Below are 23,390 nucleotides of genomic sequence, written 5' to 3'. Positions count from 1 at the left end.
TATAAATTTGGAAATAAGACAACATTCCAAGGCAGCCATTTTGATAAGAACCTGCCTTTGAATTTGAGTTGTCAGTATGTAATAAAATGGCCACTAAAGTGCAAACATATTACTACAGAAATAATATAATAAGTTAACTTATTATTTGATATCAGGATTATATGCGCAAAGTAGTAATTCGAATTTAGCTCGTGATCTCTGTGAGGCGGGAAACGCTAGCTCGCTAATATAGTCAAATATGACAGCAGCAATGTTATCGCGTACTTGAATGCTAAATGTATATCTTGTGCAGCTGAAAGGCGAGACGAATCCTATCGTTATTCAAATTCTATATGTAAGGATGCTAACATTATAAGTGCACTGGATTCGAAGCGAAAATTCACACTAACGCAATCGCAGCACCATATATATAGAGAGAACATAGCGGACAGAAGACGGGGCAGCCGGAAGTGTTCCATGTCCGGAAACGACCAATGTTAAATGCTCACTCGTCACTCGTTCCTCTCTAAAACACCAACACAGACCGTCCAACATATTTTAGCCTACAAAAAAAAAAAAAAAATAAGAAAAAAAAAATAAGAAAAAAACTACAAATAAATACATCATCGGTCGTAATACGGTTTGATATAATTTGCACAGGACATAACAACGATACTTGCATCTGCTTTACAATATAAGAGACACTCTGTCTCATGCAATCGCAGCACGGTTGCAGTGGAAATAGGGTCTGCTAACTAGCTGTAGCAAAAGGCTAACCAATGGAAAACAAAACGCAGAGCTGCTGAGGTACATGAGCGAGGGGGGCAGGGTGGGACAGTGTATAGCAGGCCCTGCTCATCTTGACCAGGCTAAAAGATGGATGCATAGGTAAAAAGGCCTATTTTATTGTCTCGACTTTGATTTGAATATGATGCATTTAATTGGACAATATAACGACAGTTTTGCTCATGCATTATGTGGATTGCGGTTGTTAGGTCGCGCATCATGTTCTGATAGCAAACTAAGCTGTGTTCCTTGCTGAATGTGTAATATTAGCCAGCTGTTTTGCATGCTAAATGTTACACATAGCCCCACCGCTTAAAGATTTCGCGTCCATTATTACGCTGAAGATCGTTTTTTTTTTTCCATAGCACTTGGCTCTCGAATTACGTCACCCCCCATTCGTAGACTATTTTCCATTACCCCCCTCAGTGTGTATAAATGGACCTTTTCTTTAGTGATTCGCGGTGCAGTCGGAAGATGTAATAATTACAACAACAACAAAAAAAAATGCACATCTACGCCTGACGATTCACACTGCACTCAGCATCTTTTCAGCACAGAAAAAGTCAATAAACATTGAGAAGATCTTAAGTGATTAATAATGTTGAGATGTTAAAGAAAAGCAACTCTGAAAAAAGTTTTTTAAAAGGTGCCAATATTGTAAGAATTCTGTTGACAGAAGTAAAAAATTAAATAAAAAAACATTTAAAAAAAAAAGCCAGCTGTAATAAACTGTCTGTTGTTGTCATTTATTTTTTAAATGAAACATTTTGTTGTCTTTGTTGTTTTTATGAATGTAGATGTATGCTGATGGTATGCTGCATTTAATTGTGTCAGTGTTTAAAATGGACCATTTAACGTATTGTTCTTTTTTCCTCTCACAGTGAGAAGAGGAGTAGCAGAAAAACAATTTTTTTCACAGACCTCAAGAATGGTAGAGGAGGATTTTGCTTCCAACAATGGAAAAAAAGAAAATTATAATAATTGAAACCAGGAAACAGAGATGTAGGCCTTTTTTTTTTTTTTTTTTTTTAATTTATTTTTTTTTCCAGAAGGATTTTGGATCAATAGATATTGTTTGAAGATATGAAATTAGCCCATGGGATTTGGAGGAATCCATCTAACTGTGGGATGGTCATAAACTGAAAAAACTGTAACCCAGGAAAGTAGATTTTTTTTAAATGTATTTTTTACTGAGAGCAAACCATATAAAGCACTTCAATTGCTCTTCTCAAAATATGAAAACGAGATTGTTACATCATATTTTCCTACCAATCCATATGTCTTTGTACTCTTATGAAACATTAAGACTAAAATCTTAATAGCAAAGCTAAACTAATATAATTGTGATCCAATATAAGGCCAAAAGGGAGTTGATTTTGGTCATTACATTAAGTGACATTATCAGCCATTAAGCAGTAAAATCACATTGAAGACTCAAAAATCAGAAGAAACCACTTTTTGCAGAAATTCCACATTCATGTTACAATTAGTACAAAAATGTCCGCTCATTGCCTCAGTCTCACCCTGTGAATACTTGGCTAAAGAATGGAGCAGTGCCTGCTTAAAATGAAACTACGGTAGTATGCGAAACACTGGTGAAATGGAAGGTGAAGTGGAACCACGCTTGCGAGTTATCACATTTTTTTTTTTTTTTTTTTTTTTAAATTGGTACTGCTTTTTCTGACCACAACTCATTAGGAAAACACTGTGGAAATATTGTTGCTGCTTATAGAGCAGAAGGTGTTGCCCCTGCACACCAATGATTCAGTAACTGGGAGATGTTCCAGTTTGGAAAATACAATGTGGACATCATAGAGATGCTGAGTGGACACCAGGCCCATCAGTTCAAAGGTCTTGGATTAGATCGACAACTTCAACACCAACAGCAAGTGCAACTTCACCAACACCAGATACAGCAACAGCAGCAAGGTGAGACATCTGGGACAATTTTGTCTGGACTTGGCTTAGGCCCACTACAAGGATCTAGAAGCAGTGCCTTTTCGGACTCCGCATCAATTTTTGCAAAAATGAGTGCACCTCCCCCACCTCTACAGCAGCAGTCTCTGTCTTCATCCTCTCAAAGTTTGAGGAAATCAAGCAAAATGTCTGGAAGCAGTAGTAGCGGTGGAAGTCATGTAAGTGGATATCCCCAGTTTTTACGTTCATTTCATCCAACTGAGGCAGCCCTTGCACAAGAGCAGTTGCATTCAGTAGGGCGATTTGATCATTTTGCCAGCAGTAGTGGAAGTGGAGGAACTGCAGGGGGAATTGGAGGACTGGTTTCATCTGTTCCACCACCACCCCCATTGCATCCTTGCCTATCAGTACCACATGCATCCCCTGGGCCGCCATCCTCCTCTCCATCTCCTGTTTCAACCTCCAATAACCCTCCCAGCAGTAGCACAGTAACTACTTTAGGTCATCAGTTGACAGGATCTCAGTCAGATGCCCGGAGCCTACATCAGCAGTTTAGCTGCATGTTAGCAGCAAATCAGTATTTTCTTTCTGGAGTACCAGCCAATTCCAGTCTAGAACAATTTTTAGTACAGCAAGGCAGTCACAACCATCTTAGTATTGGCCTGGGCCAAGCTGCAGGAGAAACAAGTTCAGCTCTTGCTCCACCCACTGCTCTTCATTCTTCACACACTCATGGTCACTCAACCACTTTATCACAGCCACAACAGCCACCACCACAACAGCAGCAAATGCCACCTCATGCTTTGTCTCACCCACATCCACACCACCCACTGCACTCCTCCCAGCCCTCTTCACTTGGAAGTTTTGACTTTCAAGGAATCCCAGTGCTTTCCTCAAACCAGCTAGCATCTCTAATGCAACAGGAAGCCGGTTTACCACTTCCTCTTCCTCTACATCTTTCTTTATCCAAGGAGGAGGGAAAGGGTGATAGTGCTGCTGGAGGAGGTGCAAGTGGTGGTAGGAGAAAGAAAGCGATGGCTGGCTACCTGCCACAGAGAAAGCCTGAGAGCAGTAGCAACAGCTCTACAAACCCTAACTCCCACAGTAGCACTTCAGGGGGACATAACCAGGATAATACTCCAGGCTTGGATGGAAGTGAGAGTGTTGGTTTGTCAGGTATTGGTGGAGACCCACCTTCCCACCTAACATCCTCCTCTTCTGTTGCTTTATCATCTTCCTCAGCATCTTGTACATCAGCATCAGCCTTGGTGACAAATGGCTCTAAAACAGACAACCATGGTTCCATGCCACCTCAATCACAGCCTGAACAAAGAGCTCTTTATCATTGTGGTGAGTGTGGCAAAACTTTCACACATCTCTCTAGTTTGCGCAGGCACCTACGCAGTCATGAATTAACCACAGCTGGCACAAGTGGCACAAGAAGTAACATTGTAAACCCTGTTCTGCATCCTGCTGATCCAAGTATTCCCCACTCTACTCAAGATGGTTCAGCCTCATCTTCATGTGCCAGTCCTGACAAGTCTTTTCATTGTTCTGAGTGTGGCAAAGGTTTCAAGAAAAAGGGGCACCTCCTTCAACATGGTGTCATCCACTCTGGGGCTCGGCCCTATGCCTGCACTACTTGTAGTCGTGCTTTCAATCGGCGTGAGTCACTCACCCGCCATGAAAAGATCCATGAAGAAAAACCATTCCGTTGTCCAGCTTGTGGACGCTGTTTTCGGGAAAGTACGTCCCTTTTGAACCATGCAGCCTCAGGTACATGTGGCAAGTCAGGACGTGCACCAAGATCCAAGCATGAAAGTAATATAGTTGAAGGCAAGAACAATAAATCAGGGGGCCCCCATGATGGAATAGCAACTAATGCAGCGGGTGAGTAACATGTAGAAGAGTATATATTTTTAGTAAACCCAGTCAAAGTCAAAACTTTTATTAGACTCTGTGATGTGAATATTTGTTTGCATAGCATTATTACTGTTTAGTCTGTTGTGCAGGTTCTTACGGGAGTGATGATTTCAGTGATGACTACAAGGACCAGCGCTCTCAAGGTAACATGTATTCTGAAACATCCTCATGTGGTGGTGGCAGCATGACAGGGCCTGCACTTAGGAAGGCACCATTAGCTCCTACTCTGCATCCACACCTACAAAGCCAAAACCAGCAGCAGCATCATCAACAGCCACATCTCCCCCTTTCATCTCTGTTAGATGATTCAGAAGATGATGTCACTAGCTCTGTAAACAATGCCATTTCTGCCATCACTGCTGCTGCTGCAAATTGTATGAGTGGTGATCTTACCCACAGTGGAGGTAGAGGGGATGATCGAAGGGATATTATTGGTGGATTACTTGGAGGTCTAGGTCTAGGGCCCCTTGGCTCACCTAGTGGTCCATCTTCCACATCTGGTATTGACAAGTCCTACAGAGGTAGTGCTAACCAGAGTGCAGTGGCCCTCAACCAGCAACCAAATCAGCAACCTGGCGGAAAGCCCAAGCGCCCTCGTAAACCCCGCAAAAAGAAAGAACCTGGTGTAGCTGGTTTTGAGGCCACAAAAAGAAGACAGTCTTCTCACAGACCAGTTGGGCCTAGTGGGGATGTTAGACCATATTTGTGCAGTGTTTGCGGTCGAGGATTTGCAAGAAGAGAGACCTTGCGGAGGCATGAGAGAATACACACTGGAGAAAAGTCTCACCACTGTTCTGTGTGTGGCAAGTACTTCAGAGAGGCATTTCATCTAAGCAAGCACCACACAGTACATTCTGGAGAGAAAAACTACAAATGCATTCTGTGTGGAAAGGACTTTGGATATGCTCAGAGCCTTAAAAGACATGGCAAGCTACACCAGAAAGGAGAATTGGAAGAAGTGCCAACAACACCAAGTGGGGAAAATCTTAACTGCTATCCATCCAGTGGTGGCAGTTTGATACAGGGGGGTCAAGGCAGCTCTACTTCATTCTATTCGTACACTCAAGACATCAAACCACAGACATCACATCCTCAGCCCCCTCCTAGACTCTACACGTGTGCTATATGCTGGAAATCGTTCCGCCATCACTTTCACTTGACTGCACATCACCAAACAGTTCATGAGGGTGGTGGTGAAAAGCTGTTTTCTTGTGAAGTCTGTGGGAAGGCTTTTGCGTACTCTAACAGCCTTACAAGACACAGGCTTTCTCAGCATGGCTTAACACGAACTGGCCAGGTAGTAGCTCAGAGGAGCACAAGTGAAGATAACAGTGTTGGTGGTTCGATATCTGAAAGTGAAGCTGCTACCAATGCTTTGCTTCAGCTTGCACCACCAAGTGGCACACATGGCGAACAACAGTCTCATGTTGGTGTTCTTCATACCCAGGAGCCTCCTCCTCAACCACAAGCAAGCTACTCCTCTCTCTTCTATGTACCTGATGCCAATGCATCACACCCCTCTTCATCCAATGCCTCCACTTATTCTCATTCTCTGTCCTCAAGTTCCTCAGTGCCTCTTCTTTGTAACCATCAGCATCCACATGCTGGTGTAAAGGGTGAGCCCATTTACCAAACAGGTCATGGACATTCTTTTAATCCGAACGTACCTGTACATTCCCTTGCCTTGCCTCCATCACAGCCACATCAGCACCATAACTCCCAGCAACATTTAGCTGAGATTCAGTCTACACAACACCAGACTTTTCAAAGCCAAGAGGAGCTGAGGAGACGGAAGAAAAAAAAAAAAAGACGGGAAGAGAGAGGGGAGATAGGCTACAATTGGATGCCAGCTGCAAGAGTGGAGAGAGAACATGTGGAACTCTCACTTGGGGAAAGGCAGAAAAATGAGAGTGGGAAACTTCTAAGGAGAAGGAGGAGAGCAATACGTAGGAGGCAACATAAAATTAAGAAGCACATGGCTGTGCTTGTGAGAATTAGACAAGGAAGTGGAGGAAGTGCCATGTATGAACTGGGCCTTCCAGGTGGACTGAAGCTTAACAAGCTGCGTTCTCTCAAAGTTCCTCTGAAACGGAGATCCTGTCCTCTGTGCCTTGGAGCTACCTTCTCACAGCAGGCAGCACTTAAGGTTCATATAGCAGCTAGACACTGTCCCAGAGTTAGTGGCCTTCAGCATCGTTTGAGATGTCCAGTTTGTGGAAAACAGTTTCACAAGTTCCTCTCTGCCCTCATTCACAGAAGCTCTCATTTAGCTAACAGAGCATTTTCTTGTAAACATTGTGCCTGTCGTTTCTGGAATGCAGTGCTCCTCACAAGGCACAAGAAGGTGTGTCGAGGTACGCTAGCTAGTTTTCGACAAAAGAGGGCTCTTTGTGTGAAATTAGTGATGGGATCAACATACAGGAAGTTTGAGTGTAAAGGGAACTCTTCAGCCCTGCATATGGAATACAATCAGCCTCTGTCATAAATCACATTTTCATATGCAGTTTGAGGAGAGATATTGATCGTGGGGATTTTCCTGACAAAAACTCAGATATTTGACTGCATATCCCATATACTAATTTAGTCTTTGACTTTGTGTGTTATGAGAGCTTTTTCTTTTCTCTCGCAGTCATAATAAATTTCCTCATAACTTGCACCCATAGAAATGAACACCCTCAACAAACTTACAAATGTATCAAAGGCATTTTTAAAGAAAGGCTTAGCCTACCCATCTATCCAAATTTCACACCAATATTCTCAGAGGAAACTCCTGTTCATAATGAAATGATCCTTGGCTCCTTGAATGGCAATTGATAAAGTATTAGTGAATTGACAAATATTGTTCTTTATCCTAACAGTAGGCTGTTGCTCACTGTTCCTCAACAGATGCTCTGTAGAATTATTCTGTCTCTGATATATAATGTGTTGTTGGTGTTCACTTAGAGCAAGTGTGGAGATGTGATTTTGTTGATGTAAAAAGTGCATTCAGTATTAGAAGGAGAAAAGAATGGTCCTACTATAAAGATGAGTGTTTTGTTTAAAAGAATATTTAAATTACTGCATGTTGGACATTGCTGTCCATGTATTGAAAGGTCAGTTTGATTAATGAGACTGAACTCTGATTGTTACATGACAAAAACAATTTAAAATGTACCTTAACTCTCAATAGAAGAATTAAAAGAAACTAACATGCTGATTAACAATTCAAAATGTCAGAGAGAATTGCCCAAAAATATGCCCTGTTTTGATGTATCCACTGTTTGGAATGAAAACTAGCATTAAGATGGTAATGACAGCACTTAGGACAAAATATTTTCCACATAACCAGTCAAAGGACAAATATATTGCAGGAAGTGAATTGACTGATTTTGTGCCCTAAATTAACTTGTGGCAAAAGCCTTACCAAATTGAGACAATTAAAAGGACACATTTTATTAGTAGTAACAGTTATGTACAGAGTTTGGGGGGGGGGGGGAATAAGTGTACTGTAATATTAATTGTGTCAATATTTTATTATGTTTTTTTTTTAAGTGTAAGTCCATTATCTTCATAGCTACACTTCAGGTTGTAGGAAGAGTGATTGTAGGAGTTATCACTTTAGATCAGGTCTTGATCAAGTGTATTAATGTGTGGCAGTCTGTCCACTTGCCAACTATGAAAGTATCCCACATTTTCTCACCATTTATGTAGAGATGCCATACTACTTGTAGCCTATTTTTTTTTCTTTAAAAGAAGAAAAGTAATAAGTATGTTTCTATCACTTTATTTACATTTAAGCTGGTTGTTGATAATACCCGAGCATTTAATAAAATGTTCAAATGTTATATCCTTGTCAATTCCATGTACACGTTTATTGGTATGTTATTGCAATGTTTGTTTTTTGTTTTTGTTTTTTTGCTCGCATTAAAATAAGCTTAAATATGCATTTTGCATTCAAATATATTTTACGATTTAATCAATTCCAGAATTTTTTATTTTATATAAAGGTTGTTGATTTATTACCACTGTTAAATCTTTGTTATAATGTTTAAATATTTAGTACTTCATTCAGTTGCTGCAATGTCACTTTATTCCCATGTAGGTAATATCGTGATCTCACACACATTGCACTAATTTATTGTTCTAGTAAAGGGAATAGTTCTGTGCCTGAGTATTTATCCCCATGAAACCCATAAACGATTTAAACCCAAATTATGTTCCAGGGACATAAAAAATATGACCATGCTTTATTTCTTTTCTAAATGCAATCATAAATAATCATTCCCAAAACAAAACAAAAAAACTGCTATTATTTTTTATAGTTATTTCTTAAGTCTATGTTACAATTGATATTGGTTAAAAAAATGTGTAACATCCAAATAATTATGTCTTTGATGTACGTTATAAGACAACTTTGTATTATATATAAAACGAATTGCTGGAATTCAATTATTGATTTTGAATTTCATTGTTGGACACAGATAAAGCTAAAATATTATAACTGTAGCAAATGAAAAGATTACAGAGCCAAGCATTACAATACACGTACTGCAGGGACAATCTCCAAGAGCTATGTCCCTTGCATGGTGATGGCTCTTGAATTGACTTTATCTGGGTTTGAAGTTGTCAACCTTTCATTGACCAGCTCGTTTTTTAAATCACAACGCCACAGCACCCACAACTTTGGCATGTTTCCAAAGAGAGATCCTAAGTAGAATTTCAATATTACTGTTCTTGTTCCAGGCAAATGGTTTTGAAAACAAAATATCCTTTTGATAACTTTTATGATGCATAGTCTGAAGATAATCTGACTCAGTTTTGGTGAAGATTGGTGAGAGGATTTTTATAAAAATTACATGTTGCAGTTTTGCTTACATTGTCAAACACTGTACATTATGGAAAGTGTTTTTTTTTTTGTTGTTGTTTTTTTTTTTTTTTTAAATGTGTTGGAAATTTAACTCTTCAATATGATACTATGTTATTTCTTTCTAATATTACCTCTCAGATTCACCTTAAAACATTCAAAATATTATTTATGGAGTTTTAAGATATAAATCAAAAGTTATAATTTTGCAGTATTCTTCTGCCTTCTGTCACTTGCCATCATGCTTCATTTCAATAGAAGATTTTTTGAATGTGTGATATTTGTAGTGTGGGTGATATCAAATAACAAAATTCATAAAAAAAATTAAAAAAAACAAAAAAAAACACCAGAGAAAAATTATGTTAATTGGACCGGACACCGGGTCTGAACGGGTTAATACAGGTATAATTTAATATATCACACACAACAGTGAACTACAAAGAAATTGAAAATGTAGCTGATGAACCAATTTATGCGCTGCATAATGCACTATACAAACCAAAAATGTTATAGAACCGTTTAGATTGTTATAGTCCTTGTTTTGCACCTGAAATTGCTTTTCACCATGTTGATCGGTTGGTGGCAGCAGGTGACCCAAGAACCCATGGTACGAAGAAAGAGGCCCAGCAGCACGACTGTCACATGGATTTAAACGCTGATAGTGGTTGGAAAACAAGTCCTCGTGTGCGCGCGCGAGGGAGACATGGAATGGATTTCTTTGCAAGAGAGACAGGGACGGATTATTGACGTACTGTTGTTTGTTGGTGTGTATTTGATGGAAAGAGTGACATACACATAAAGTCCTTGGCAGATGCCGTCTAATCTCATTCTTATGAGTAAAACTGTTTTTATTCTAATGGTTTTATTAATTCATTCATTGTAGTTATGCTATATATTTAGTAATAATGAAAGCAAACATAATAGTTTGGGTTTTGGAATCATAAGACCTGCATTGAGCATTTGAATACTTTCATTCTCTCGTGAGGGGTTCACCAGGTTCAAGCCTAGCGAATCTATTTCGTTTATTCCTGAATCCTTAGTGGGTGTGCGCCACTCTTCCCCTGGATGCACGCAGTTTCTGTGTTCTCACGCGGCTGGGAGCATGGGTGGGAGGTGTGGGCGGATCGATGTTCTTAACAGTAGCCAGTGGTTGGGTGAGAGGGGAGGAGACTATTTTCGCTCAGCCAATAGCTGCATAATGTACGCAAGGCTCAGGCGCGTCTCCGCGTGCGAACACCATGTGCAGTGGAGAACTCGTCCGTGTTTGTGTGTCAACGTGTAGTCTCCTCTAGCCTCATGCTCACGTTTCCCGCGGATTATTAGTGAAGCGGAAAAGTGTGCCCATTCGCTTTGATAAATTCCCCCCCAGACGAATCTCCCCAAAGTAGCTCTCTGGTAAACATAGACACATGCGAAACAGAATCCGCAATTTGTGCTGCGTTTGTTAATGATACTTCTGATGCTTTTTTAAAACGTTCCACTTACCATCCTTGAAAGTGGCTGCACTTTGATGCTGTTTTGGGGTGCTGAACATCGGCGTCATTGAGAAAGCTGGGAATGAATATAGTGTAATTACCGACCAATTTGTTTTTAATCATTGCTGCTCACCCCAGGGGGAGCGTGCCTGTCACTTGGAGGTGTGTCTAATTAATATTAAACAATGAGGCGCCGCTGTGCCGACCTCTTGCCTCTACTCTTGGAGGCGTTACGTCACGTGAGTGGCCCGTGTTCGCTCCAGCTGAGCGAAAAGCTCGGACTGTTTTGAGCTCAAAGCGTGCAGTAACACATACAGAGAGAACTGAACAGAAGGGGAAAACGATTGAGCGGCTGAATGGGGGAGAAAAAGGGGGAAAACAACGACAACATCCAACCAGTCGCACTACGCAGCAGAAATTGACTCAGTAACACTTTCCTCGTTTTATTTTCAGTTGTTATTTTTGAGACGTTTGAGAAGTTTCTTGTTCCGTTATTTCTTGAGTATCGTTGGCATTATTGGAATTTTGTATTCTCTCATATCTTTTCTACTGGTGCTGTTGTATCCGGTTCATTTGTTGCTTTTGTTTCACGGTGAATTTGGACATAACGTCGCCACATCAGTCTGATTATTGAAAGTAAACAGAAGATAAGCTGTCAGCACTTTCTGGAAATACTGGGAATGTACATTTCTGTCCACACAGCGAGTCTACAATCAAATGTATTCAGAAGTGCACTCTTTATTTAAAATCTTATTTTCAAATAAAGGTAATTATACTTTTGAATGCATATTTGCTTTGGCGCACGTGAGCCGCACAGGTCTTTCCTTCTAGTGCTGACAATGTAAACATGGTCTCGTGCTGCATGGCTTTTTATACTTCGCATCTATTGTGTTTACTTTTATGAAACTTTAATGATGTTAATTATTGCAATATATTATGTATTGTGATACGTACCACTGGGCAACGAATTAATGCCTTTATTTTGTGTTTGTTTTGTTTTTCCCCACTGTGAATCTTCTCGCGATTGATTTGATGGCTGTTGATTAGTATTGAATCACTCAATCATCTAGCGGTCAAGGGAGTTCAGTCCGGACGTTGGATGATGGCCAGGCCGCTTTCACAGCTCCTACCCCCGGACCTTCCCTCTGCAGGGGCGAGCCCGCAGTTTGGTAACAGTATCCAGGCAGGAGGCTCACTTGGCGGTGGACACTTAAACTCCGCAGCAAACTTTAAATCGCTCCTGCAGCTCCCCATGAAGGGTGACCAGCGCATCAAAGACTGTTGTGAAATGAAAGGTGAGCAAATACACCTGCCTCACTGACACTCGCTGTGTGTCAAAATAGTCAGGACTCCTTTCTCTCAACCTTTATGTTGTTTGTGCCCCTTCAGTAGCTTAGTCAAAATATTGTGTTAATAGTGGCCGCACGTGTGAAATGGCAGGGTCATGTGTAATTTCTGAGCATGCAGTACCTCTTAGTCAACCTCAGACAGGACATCACATGTGACTTAGTTGAAGAGATAAACAGGGCCAGGCCATTCAGCAACTTAGCTCAGTACCCCCAGGTACTTTTTTAGGCCAGCGATTGGCTAAGCCATTTTGTTTACAGGCCCATGCAATGTCGTACAGTGTAACCACACCAGCAGGAGGTTTCCACTGCCTTTGAATGCAATATTGTGAATGTTGAAAAAGCTGATTTATTTATTGCTGCCAATGCCATTGGCATATAGTGACTAGGTAAAATGGCAACCCAAATACATATTGATCCTGAATAGTCAGGGATAGACATACTGTATCTAATGAAGTGTCAATCCAGTGTTTATGTGCATGCAGATCTACATTATTTATCATAACGACATGTAAAATAATGTATTACTGTTACTTTTGAATGCTGAGATTCAAAAGACTTCATGAAATTATTTAGAAATAGCTCTGTTTTTATGATTAATTATTATGCGTCTGACAGTCTGATGGTTTTGCATAGAAAACATGAACACAGACACAAAACAAATGTGAAAAAAAAAACATTGCAGTTAAATATTTATGGTTTGTTTTATGCGGTATCACTAGACCAGATTTTTACAAGAATTTCCCATTTCAAGCTGTCTTCACATGCACTGGTTTCTACGCCAATGCACTGTAAAATATCTGGTTTAGCCAAAGAGTGTTGTTAAGATTTTAGACCTCACCCTAGAGTGTCTTAGACTAGAGGTCGGGTGATAACTAAGGTGGTGGAAAAAGCTGATAAACGATTAATTGGCGGATAGTTTTTAAAATCGGTTTAAAGATTAAAATAATGTCTTCGTCTTTCCTCACTATGAGGGGCACAAACATAGATGCTACAAGAGTGCAAAATGAATAAAATTCCAAAGGCAGTTTATTGTTCAGCCAAAATCCCAATAATAACCAGAAAAAATTAAGATACGGTGCACAAGGTGGGACTTTTAACCAGGGACTAAAAACCGTTCAGGGAACGAAAACGGAAAACTAATTAAATTGTAGAAGAACGTAACCGAAAACCAGAACAAAGTGATTTTCAATTGTTCTATAAGTGAAAACTTTATTTTTAAATGCTAGTAACCGGTTATAACTGGTTAATTTTGTTCCGATATTTTTTTCATGAAACTAAAGGCCAAAGGGTTTATCACAGTACATTTTTGGAACTACACCACTTTATGTTGCCTGAAAAAATTAACCATGTGCTTTGATCCTGAAGGAAACTGCCGCATCACACATTTCTTTTCCTAATTGCCCTTTGTGGATGTCGCATTCTGCGAATGAAGTTCTTTTTAACAACTATGTATAAGTACTACATATACATGCACGGCTAATCCAGGTACATAGAAAACATTATTAGAGGTAAAAAAAAAAAAAAAAAACATATTTCTCAGATGTGATGCATTAATACAGATTTGATGCTGCCGGGTTTTGACTCAGAGGCAGATCTGTAAATAAAATTATACTTAACTGTTAATTAACTGCTTGTTATGATTTCTATGCAGATTAATCCACCACACAGGAAAATAACTTATTGCTTATTTTCGCTTATTTTGGTGAAGCAAGTGGCTTATATTAGGCTTGTTTTTCCAGACCATGTTGCTTGTTTGTCTTGTGAGATCTGGTAACACTGCAACTTATATTTCACCCACCCCTTAGCACAGAGTGCCGTCATTTTTAAAAGAACGTTATTAACTGTTCCTTCATTTTGTTCTAACCGGTAACCTTTTGGAAAGGAGGCTGCGGAACTTCTGAAACGGAGTGAAAAAATAAAGTTTTTGCTCAGAACGAACCGAAATTAAAAATATTTAGTTATTAGTCCCTGCTTTTAACTTTAAACAAGCCTGAAACACACCAGGGACTCTTATTTTGAAACGACAAAGACTTTGCTCCATTCAATGCACTAGTTTAAAAAGAAAAATATCGGCACAGATTAAGCCAATATCCTATAGTTACAAAAAGCAACTATCAGCACAGATTAATTGGTAAAACTGATATATCGGTCTGCCTTTATCTCGGAACCCACCTAAGTGTTTTAAGATGGAAACCAGTAGACTTGGGTTCGAGAGCTGAAGAGCTGCAGTTTCAGCAATTAGTTTCCCATTGTTCCTATAGATTACAACTGGTTTTATACCAGCTAAGCAGCTTTACCAGAATATTAGCTCCACCTAAACAATGCCACTACACTATAACTTGGTATAATTAGTTGTTGTGCAACATTATGTTGTATTACTAAGTTATACTAATGTAATATCATTATGTTATAAAATACAAATTTTGCTTTGTGTTTGTTTCTTCATGGCTTTGGATCAGTCATGATATCGTAGTATAACATTGTAATAGCTCTACCTTGAGCCTGCAGGAATTTGAAAACATATTAATCTTTTATTGGTTTATATTAAAGTGTTGATCAAGGTAAATTCATGTTGCATTAAAACAATGGGATCTAGAGTGAGAACTATGATACATGGTGACATTTCAAAGGTAGTTCTCCCAGAGGGATATGAAAGTTGCAGGGAAGTGTTATTCTGTCCCTTACTACAAATGATCGAGTTATCTGTGCACAGTCATAAGACAAAATAAATAAATAAAAATACAGAAATACAGCCTTTCTTCTATCTAAAATTGGGTCCAAATCTAGAATTAGATGCTTGAAGTAAATGCAGAGGTATTTGTGCTTGGCTTTTGTCTTGCAGTTCAAAAGAATAGTTTTAAATGTCTTTTTAGATGATTCAGGGGTGTTAAAGTTCCTCTGAATCTCATGAGCGATTACAGTATTTTGTAATATTCCTGCAAACTAAATTGTACATTTTTTTTTCTCCCTGTTTCTTATAGGTAAGGACAGGTTGGATATTGACGAGGACTCTCTTGGTCGGTGTCCTCTGCGCAATGGCTGCAGCAATGGATTAGTTGCTGACAGCAATGGAGCAGGCACAGGCAGTTTCTCTAACAACAACAACAGTTCCTTCCTGGGCCCGTTGCTATGGGAACGAACATTGCCATGTGACGGCGGGTTGTTCCAGTTGCAGTACATGGATCTTGAAGAATTTCTAACGGAGAACGGGATGAGCAGCATGCACAATACCTCCAACTCCACCTCTGCTCAGATACCTTCTCAGAGCCCTCAGTCAGCCATCCCTAACCAGGGCTCCCAGTGCCTCCCCACCTCCCCCCCACACTGCTCCTCTTCCTCCTCACCAACATCAGCCACTGCCTCTTCCTCGCCCTCTCTGCTCGGGCTGGACATGCACACACCACAAAGTGTGCTTGGAACTTCAGACTGCTTGCACAGTGAGTTTTTTTGTTGTAGTTCAGAGATTTAAAGAGAAAAGAAAAAACTTTCTTTAGTGGAACACAAAAGTAGATACTAGGTAGCATGTTAGCCCCAGCCTCCATCCACTTTCATTGCATGGGGAAAAAAAGAAGCTATTAAAGTAAGTGGTGACTGAGGCTAACATTTAGCCTAACATTTCCTTTTGTGTCCCATGGAAGAAAGAAAGTCATATGGGTTTGAACCAGCAAACCAGAGTGATAAAATAATGACAGAATTGTCATTATTGAATTTTTGGATGAACTAACTCTTTATCAAGCTGCATAAGATACGCTAGAGAGAATGTTGAAAACCCAGGTAGGCCCAGTGTCACAAAATGAGGCCTACATATTTCAAGGACCTTCTCCAATCTGCTTCCAAGAATTCCCATGGATTTCTGTCTTTGTGTGTGTTATAAAAGAACTGCCATACAGTCTCTTAGATGTGTGTATATGTGTAGTTTCAGAGTATTAATGGTTTGGGTGTGAGTGTTGTTATGACTGTTGAGTGATGCTGATGGTGTGTATTTGTAGGCTGCAGAGTGTTAAGAGGTTTGGGCGGTTTTGGGGAGTAAGTGTACAGGGTGTGCAACTGTTTGTGCTGAGTTGTACTATATAGGCATGTGAACATTGTGTATACATGCACTTTATTAGGAACACCTGTACACCTAATTATTCATGTGATTATCTAATCAGGCAATCGTGTGGCAGCAGTACAGTGCATAAAATCATGCAGATACGGGTCAGGAGCTTCAGTTAATGTTCACATCAACCATCAGAATGGGGGAAAAATGTGACCTCAGTGATTTCGACTGTGGCATGATTGTTGGTGCCAGATGGGCTGGTTTGAGTATTTCTGTAACTGCTGATCTCCTGGGATTTTCATGCACGAGACTCTAGAATTTACTCTGAATGGTGCCAAAAACAAAAAAACATCCAGTGAGGGGCAGTTCTGCGGACAGAAATCCCTTGTTGATGAGAGAGGTCACCTGAGAATGGCCAGACTGTTTCAAGCTTACAGAAAGGCTATGGTAACTCAGATAACCACTTTGTACAACACGTCGAACACCAAAGGCGGATGGGCTACAACAGCAGAAGACTAAATCAGACTCTTTATTAGGACCATAGTGTTCCTAATAAAGTGCTCAATGAGTGCATTTCATATGAAGAACTATTGGATTGTGTATTTGTGTTTTTATGAGCCATGTGTTGTATAAAAGGTGAATAGGTAGGGGGTTTGCTTGCATGATTTTCGGTTGCATCGGGTGTATCAGGTCTTTGTGTATCTTTGTTGTTTGTGAAGAATGGGTCTGGTTAGCAATGTACAGTGGGCACACTGCAGTCTTTGCTCGGTTGGCTTACAACAAGGAAAAAAGAGATAGACATAGATAAATAGGGAGGACATTGAGTGAAAAGAGAGGAAAAGATTTTGATATATAGTTGAGAAAGACACAGATTGAAAGGCAGGTAAAGTAAACAGTGAGAGAATAAAATATGGAGACGCAGGTGGGCCAGAAGCAAAGAATGAAAGGGAGAGAAAGCGTGTGCGCGATTTGTACTCGCATGTTTTTAAATCTCATCTTCTCACACGCTTGGTCCATGTGTGCGCACTCAATCACGTGCCGAGGCCGAGGCAAGCAGAGTGAGAGCTAGTACAGGGGAGGAGCATAGGAGAGGAGGCATGTGTGGGAGTGTGTGTGAGTAACAGTGAAGGAGAGATTGAAAGATTGAGATGGAATGACTCTGTGAGTTGATACTGTACTTCCAATTAGATGTTTGTTTACATTTCTGGATTGACTTAGAAGAGGGAGAGAGAGATTAAAAGTGCAATTGGTAAATATCTAGAGTGCATTCAGTGCAATTTTAAATCAACAGTCATCACATTGCATATTTGCACAGATTTGAAGATCAAGCGGTTTATAAAAAAAAAAAAGAGGGCCTGTGTGGCACTGCATGTGCACAGTAAAGAGAGGATCAGTGCCAAATGGGGTCAACGTTACTCTTAAGGGCACTTCATGGACATTGGAGTAGGTGGAAGTCAATTGTGAATGCACAGATTTTCAAAACAACACTGGTTTTGTTGTGCCATCACAACAGGATTCACTTTAATAGTGGGTAGTGAGTGTGGTGTTTATCGTGTGTGTGTGTGTGTGTGTGTGTTTGTGTGTGTGTGTGTGTGTGTGTTTGGAGGACCAAGGTGTCTCTCTTTTTGTGTGTGTGTGTGTGTATGGGTAGGCACTAGAAACAAAAAGTGTTTTCCATAATGGTAAGAAGAGGTGTGTGTATGTACACATACATAGTTATAGTTTGGGGACAGATTTGTCCCCAAATGTGAGCTAAATCTTACAAAACCTTCCTTTGGGGACATTTTGGGATGTCCTCATGTGAAAGACGACCCATACATTAATGTTTTTCTTTTTTTTTTTTTTATTATTCTAAAAATGCACAAAGTTTCTATTAGGTTAGAGTGTAGTTTAGGTCTAGCCTTTAGTCATCATTATTTATAGAACGTTTTATATAAAACATAAACAGAAGTCTATGGTATGTCCCAATTTAGATAGCTAAGGAAAACATTTTTTATTGTGTATTTTTCTGAGTATCGAAAAATCTTAAGTTTATAAATCTTGTTGGTTAGCTTGAATTATCATTAGCAGAGACTCACTATAACATTTACAAGTGAAATTAAGCATTTTAAAAATAAAACTGCAAATTTGAATGCTCTATAAACTAAGGGTAGAAATATTGGATGATGGAAAAAAAAAAGACAAGGGTAGATGGACTGAGTTGTGGTCTGCTGCCTTTTACTGCCCCCTTGTGATTCTTTTGAGTAATGTTTTGAAAAAATGACTTAACCAAGGTCTCTACTTTGTGTTTAAATATTCAGGCACACCACCAGGCAGCTTGGAGCCAATGCCCTCACCTTCCTCCACTACCTGTCCACCACTCCCTACTCCAACCATCACCAATTGCAGTGACATGCGTGCGCCCTTTGACCCTGATCCTGCAGACGTTGCACTGTCGAGTGTGCCGGGACAGGAGGCGTTTGACCCCCGTAGGCATCGTTTCAGTGAGGACGAGCTCAAACCTCAGCCTATGATTAAAAAGGCTCGTAAGATGCTTGTCCCTGATGACTTGAAGGTAAGAAGCTCAACGTCACATACCATATTCATTCAGTATCATGTTATGGTCATAATTCGTATAATTTACTAGATAAGCTCCATGTATGTTTTTATTTCACTACCTTATACCATTGACACTTAATGGAGTTCTTATTGAAATAAATATAATCTTGCTAATTGCACTGCTACACCTATAAATAATTTCCAGATCCCTTATTGCACTATATGAACATGTGAACTTTAATTTTGCTAACATACCTAATAGCCACATTTAATATTATTGTGCAGCTAACTATCCAGGCAACAGCAGTCATGTATGACTATGTAGTTCTTTTGCTCAAATTATTTCATTAAGAATATTATTATCTTATTTTGGGCAATTCTACTTAAAGGAATATTCCGGGTTCAATACAAGTTAAGCTAAATTGACAGCATTTGTTGCATAATGTTGATTACCACAAAAATACATTTCGACTTGTACTTCCTTTAATTAAAAAAAAAGCTAAAATCTAGGTTACAGTGATGCACTCACAATGGAAGTGAATGAGGCCAATCCGTAAATCTTAAAATACTCATCGTTTCAAAAGTATAGCCACAAGACATAAACAATTTGCATGCTAACATAATTTTAGTGTGAAAAAGTTTAATCTAATTACAACTTTGTTGCCATGGTGTAACACCATAAACCGTAAATGTAAGTGCTTGTATACAATTATAAGCTTCACATTTCTGCCTTTTAACCCTCCAAAAATTGGCCCCATTCACTTCCATTGTAAGTGAAAAGGAGGGTCAAGGGAGTCAAATTTTATGCAATGCAAGGAGAAATCTCAGTGTCTTGTTCATCATTTGCTAAAGACCAGTTATCAAACACATGGCATTGTTGGTTTATTACAAGCATAAAAGCATTACTGACAGTTTTATATAAGGCATGTAAAATTGGTTTTGACATTGAAAGATTTCATTGGGGAAAAGGTGGTAGCTTAGCTTGTATGATTTAAATAAATATTGATGCAAATGTCTTGGGAACAGTTTCAAATTCTCAGACATATAATAACAGAGTTATTGTTATAAAGGGCTCAGCAGTGAAAGGAATTTCATTTTGATCACAGTGTGGAGATGTGACCTCTCCTCTGGGAGCAAATGAATGATTTGGATACTTGGACAGAAAGCAACATTCTTCTGTTTTATTTATTTATTTATTAAAATAAAAGTTAAATAAAGGAAGCATCTGAAACCTAAATAGGTAACTTTTAGAAGAAACACTTAATAAATATTAAATTTATTTTGAAAAGTTGAACACAAAACACAAGGTTCGTAAAGGGTTTTCTTGTGAGACCTAATTTACTGTTCCACACTACTAGTGACAGAGTGATGTGAACCACAGCCCTGTGTCTGTCACTTTAAGGGCAGCCACACAATTACAGTAGCACTCTGTGAGTAGTGCTAAATAAACCTCAGGCTTTTTGCTATCTCAAAGGCATTTCTAACTGGAATGTCACTCATAGTTGCTAGGAAGATAGCATATATACAAATTATTACACATCCACTCATACACAAGCACACAAATCCCAGTCATGAAGTAATCAGGCAAAAATTCCAGACCTATGGTTGTGGCCTTGTTAGAGAACCAACACAAATGTTAATATGTTTTAATATGTACTTTAATTATCAGTATTGTTAATGTGCAAATTCGTACATGTATGATTCAGGGCATTTCCTACTTCCTCTCTGCTGCCTCTCCTCATTTCTCAATTTTGTTTCCATCTCCTTCTCCCCTCTCACATGCACTCTTCTCTTGCTTTAGTGATGTCTTTTTTTTCTTTTTTCTTTATTGCATCAAATCACTCTAAGCCTTACCACTAAGTGGAAAAGCTTGAAAAATTATGTTCCTGCGACAGTAGAAAACAAACTAACAAACAAAACAAAAAAACAATGCATAATAACTTCTCTGTCTCTTTCTCTTTCTGTGATTTATGTAGGATGAGAAGTACTGGAATCGACGTTGTAAGAACAACGAGGCTGCAAAGCGTTCTCGTGATGCTCGTCGACTAAAGGAGAACCAGATCTCAGTGCGCGCCGCCTTCCTTGAGCGTGAGAACGCTGCACTGAGACAGGAAGTTGCCGACATGCGCAAAGAGCTTGGTCGGTGCCGTAACATCCTGAACAAATACGAGGGTCACCACTTGGATCAGTAAGAAGGAAGGGAGGAGGTGAAGAAGATGATGGATGAAGAAAACAATGAATGTCTCCATGATAGTCATGCTAAAAGACAGAGAAAACAGACAAGTGCATCAAATATATGGAATAATGTATGAAGATGGCACAAGAGCTGAGGAGTGAGAAAACTGGAGTGAGAGAGCACCTCTCTTTAATAATTTTTTCAGTAAGGTACAATGGCAAGATTTTAATTATGGAGATAATTATATATTTTTATATGATAGAAATATGCTTAATGGGGAAAGGAAAATTTTGAAATTAATTTTTGTATATTTTCTATATCTTTGGGAGGACTGTTAAGTAGACAGAGTGATTGAGTGAACTGGTAGAGGTATCACTGTAATATAAAATCATTTTAATGTGCTATTTTTGAAGCAGTCGACACTTAGTTGTTAAACACTTTGGTCTTGTGAAGGAAAGCAACAATTTATAAGACCAGACATTCACAGAACTTTTAAAAGTAGAGAATTAACATTTAGAAAATAACTTTCTAGAGAGCTTTAACTGTATAGTAATGAGAAAAATGTTAAATTTGTATAGAAATGTTGTTAAAATAGATTTATTCAAGCACTTACGTTGTGATAAACCCATGCATAATGATTTGGCAGAGTTGACAAAGTACAATCATGGACAAGGGGAAATAGAGAATGACCGGTGCATCTCAACTCAAAACATTTCTCATCAGTCTGCTGCTGATATTTCTTTGTCATTCTCAAAGGAAAACTGAACATGCATTGATGTTAAGAAAATGAAAGAGAGACTCACCTGAAAGACATGTATTAATTATCACATTTAACGACATTTTTCTTATGGGTTTATTTTCTTTGATGGTGAACTCAATAAGATTCTTTCTCCTATAACTTGGTATCTCCTGTCTACAATGTACTCATCTGTTTTTATAGAAGTCTGACTTAAAAACAACAAACAAATAGCGGTGAGCATTTTTATGGCAGCGTACATCCACAACGCACACCGAAGGATCTTAAGTGAACTTGCAGAGGCTGTTCTTGCTGTGCAAAAACACAACTTTGACCTCTATGGATTGAAAATATGGGACATGGCTCTCATCTGATTGTATGGAATGATTCCTTGTATCTGATGCACAGAATTTTGCATTTTGAAACAGGTCGTTATATAGATGTTTTGGATGTCGCTGGTTTTGCACCTGTATATGCAAACACAATCAAGCCAATGAGCAGTCACACTTGTTTTTGGAACAATGTTGAATTTTTACAAACTGATGACCAGTATCAGTCAAAATGTTTGACATTTTGTGACAAATTCATTAGTTGTGTTTTGTAGCTCCTTTTTATTTCTCCAGTCTTGTCTGTTTCTTTCCTTAATGACCATTAAAGTAATTTCACTTTTTATGAATTATTATTGTTCTGATCATTATTGCTATTGCTGTTAATACTACGATTGAATTATTTTTGTTGTTTTATTTTCCTTGATATAGTCTACTTTATTAGGCTCCTCCACACAGGGTATCCAAGTCTCTTTTCAAATGTTGAGATTTTGTCACTTCCTGTTGGTTCTAGCATTCATTGTCAACACCAGCTGTAGAAGAAGTGTCACCAAGACAGCCAGGTCAATTTGTGTATCTGAGAAACACTTGAAAAAACTGTTGCACTTGGCGATGATAAACTCTACTTTCCCCTGTATAAATGGAATTTTTCTCTTTATTTCTGTACACAAAGCATAGAGTCCCATCATACCTTTTTGCCCTGTCTTGTTTTTCTCTTTTTTGTGCATGTAACTACCGCCTTTTTGCTCAGTAATTTGCTGCCTGTTTTCTCATCAGTGACAATATTTCGCAGATGGACTTTGGGTAATGTTGTCCTTTTCTGCACATTCACATGTGGATGATTATGAACATCTTGTGTTGTGAGTCCTGTTTTTGATGTACAAATACCCTAATGCATCAGTGTTAACCACACTGCACCTAGCCAAAGTAATGCAGGGGAATGTAGTCTTTTCTCCAAGACCACAAATAAACAATTGTTCTTACTAAACATTAAGGATGATTAATTTGTTCGTCATGCATGTGCCTATTCCATTGTGTAGTATTTACCACTCTCTTATGTAATACATTATTTAATAAATAAAGTGTTTGAGGGTGCCAACCAGGAAGATGCATGCTCTCATTCAATATTATTTAGCATGCAGAAAGCACCACAAACAGCTGTCCATCTAATGTTGCTTGAAGAAAACCTCTAAGCCATCAAGCTCTCACAGAAGAGGCTGTGTGCCTGTCAACATTTCAAAGTAACATGTCTAAATATAAGATACAAATCAAGGGGATTTCTAGTTCTCAACATTCTTTGCAT

The 23,390-nt window shown here is 39.0% G+C and overlaps 2 protein-coding genes across 3 annotated transcripts; both read left to right on the top strand.

Moving 5' to 3' along the window:
* Positions 1-84: 84 nt before the first annotated feature.
* LOC127454240 (zinc finger protein 865-like) lies at positions 85-9,033 on the top strand. The gene is made up of 3 exons (XM_051721303.1): positions 85-867; positions 1,647-4,572; positions 4,695-9,033. The coding sequence occupies exons 2-3, from the start codon at positions 2,544-2,546 to the stop codon at positions 7,088-7,090; spliced, it is 4,425 nt and encodes a 1,474-aa protein (XP_051577263.1). The 5' UTR covers positions 85-867; positions 1,647-2,543; the 3' UTR covers positions 7,091-9,033.
* A 1,651-nt stretch (positions 9,034-10,684) lies between these two features.
* On the top strand, positions 10,685-23,178 carry LOC127454333 (hepatic leukemia factor-like). Of its 2 annotated transcripts, none has more exons than XM_051721456.1 (5): positions 10,685-11,349; positions 11,971-12,218; positions 15,254-15,709; positions 18,612-18,865; positions 20,826-23,178. In XM_051721456.1, the coding sequence occupies exons 2-5, from the start codon at positions 12,023-12,025 to the stop codon at positions 21,039-21,041; spliced, it is 1,122 nt and encodes a 373-aa protein (XP_051577416.1). In that variant the 5' UTR covers positions 10,685-11,349; positions 11,971-12,022; the 3' UTR covers positions 21,042-23,178. The 2 variants fall into 2 exon arrangements, with proteins under 2 accessions (XP_051577416.1, XP_051577415.1); XM_051721455.1 differs by having other exon boundaries at positions 10,687-11,689; positions 20,826-23,177.
* Positions 23,179-23,390: the final 212 nt, after the last annotated feature.

This window comes from Myxocyprinus asiaticus, chromosome 16, assembly GCF_019703515.2.
Source record: "Myxocyprinus asiaticus isolate MX2 ecotype Aquarium Trade chromosome 16, UBuf_Myxa_2, whole genome shotgun sequence".
In the NCBI taxonomy this organism is placed as follows: Eukaryota; Metazoa; Chordata; class Actinopteri; order Cypriniformes; family Catostomidae; genus Myxocyprinus; species Myxocyprinus asiaticus.
This window is presented reverse-complemented; position numbering and strand designations above follow the sequence as displayed.

What these genes read in the sequence shown, in the direction of transcription:
- LOC127454240 (XM_051721303.1), top strand. Translation starts at nt 2,544, where the DNA reads ATGTTCCAGTTTGGAAAATACAATGTGGACATCATAGAGATGCTGAGT. An exon ending in AATAGCAACTAATGCAGCGG is followed by an intron (nt 4,573 to 4,694) that starts GTGAGTAACATG and finishes TCTGTTGTGCAG; the next exon opens with GTTCTTACGGGAGTGATGAT.
- LOC127454333 (XM_051721456.1), top strand. Translation starts at nt 12,023, where the DNA reads ATGATGGCCAGGCCGCTTTCACAGCTCCTACCCCCGGACCTTCCCTCT. An exon ending in AACTTCAGACTGCTTGCACA is followed by an intron (nt 15,710 to 18,611) that starts GTGAGTTTTTTT and finishes TTAAATATTCAG; the next exon opens with GCACACCACCAGGCAGCTTG. An exon ending in TTGTCCCTGATGACTTGAAG is followed by an intron (nt 18,866 to 20,825) that starts GTAAGAAGCTCA and finishes TGATTTATGTAG; the next exon opens with GATGAGAAGTACTGGAATCG.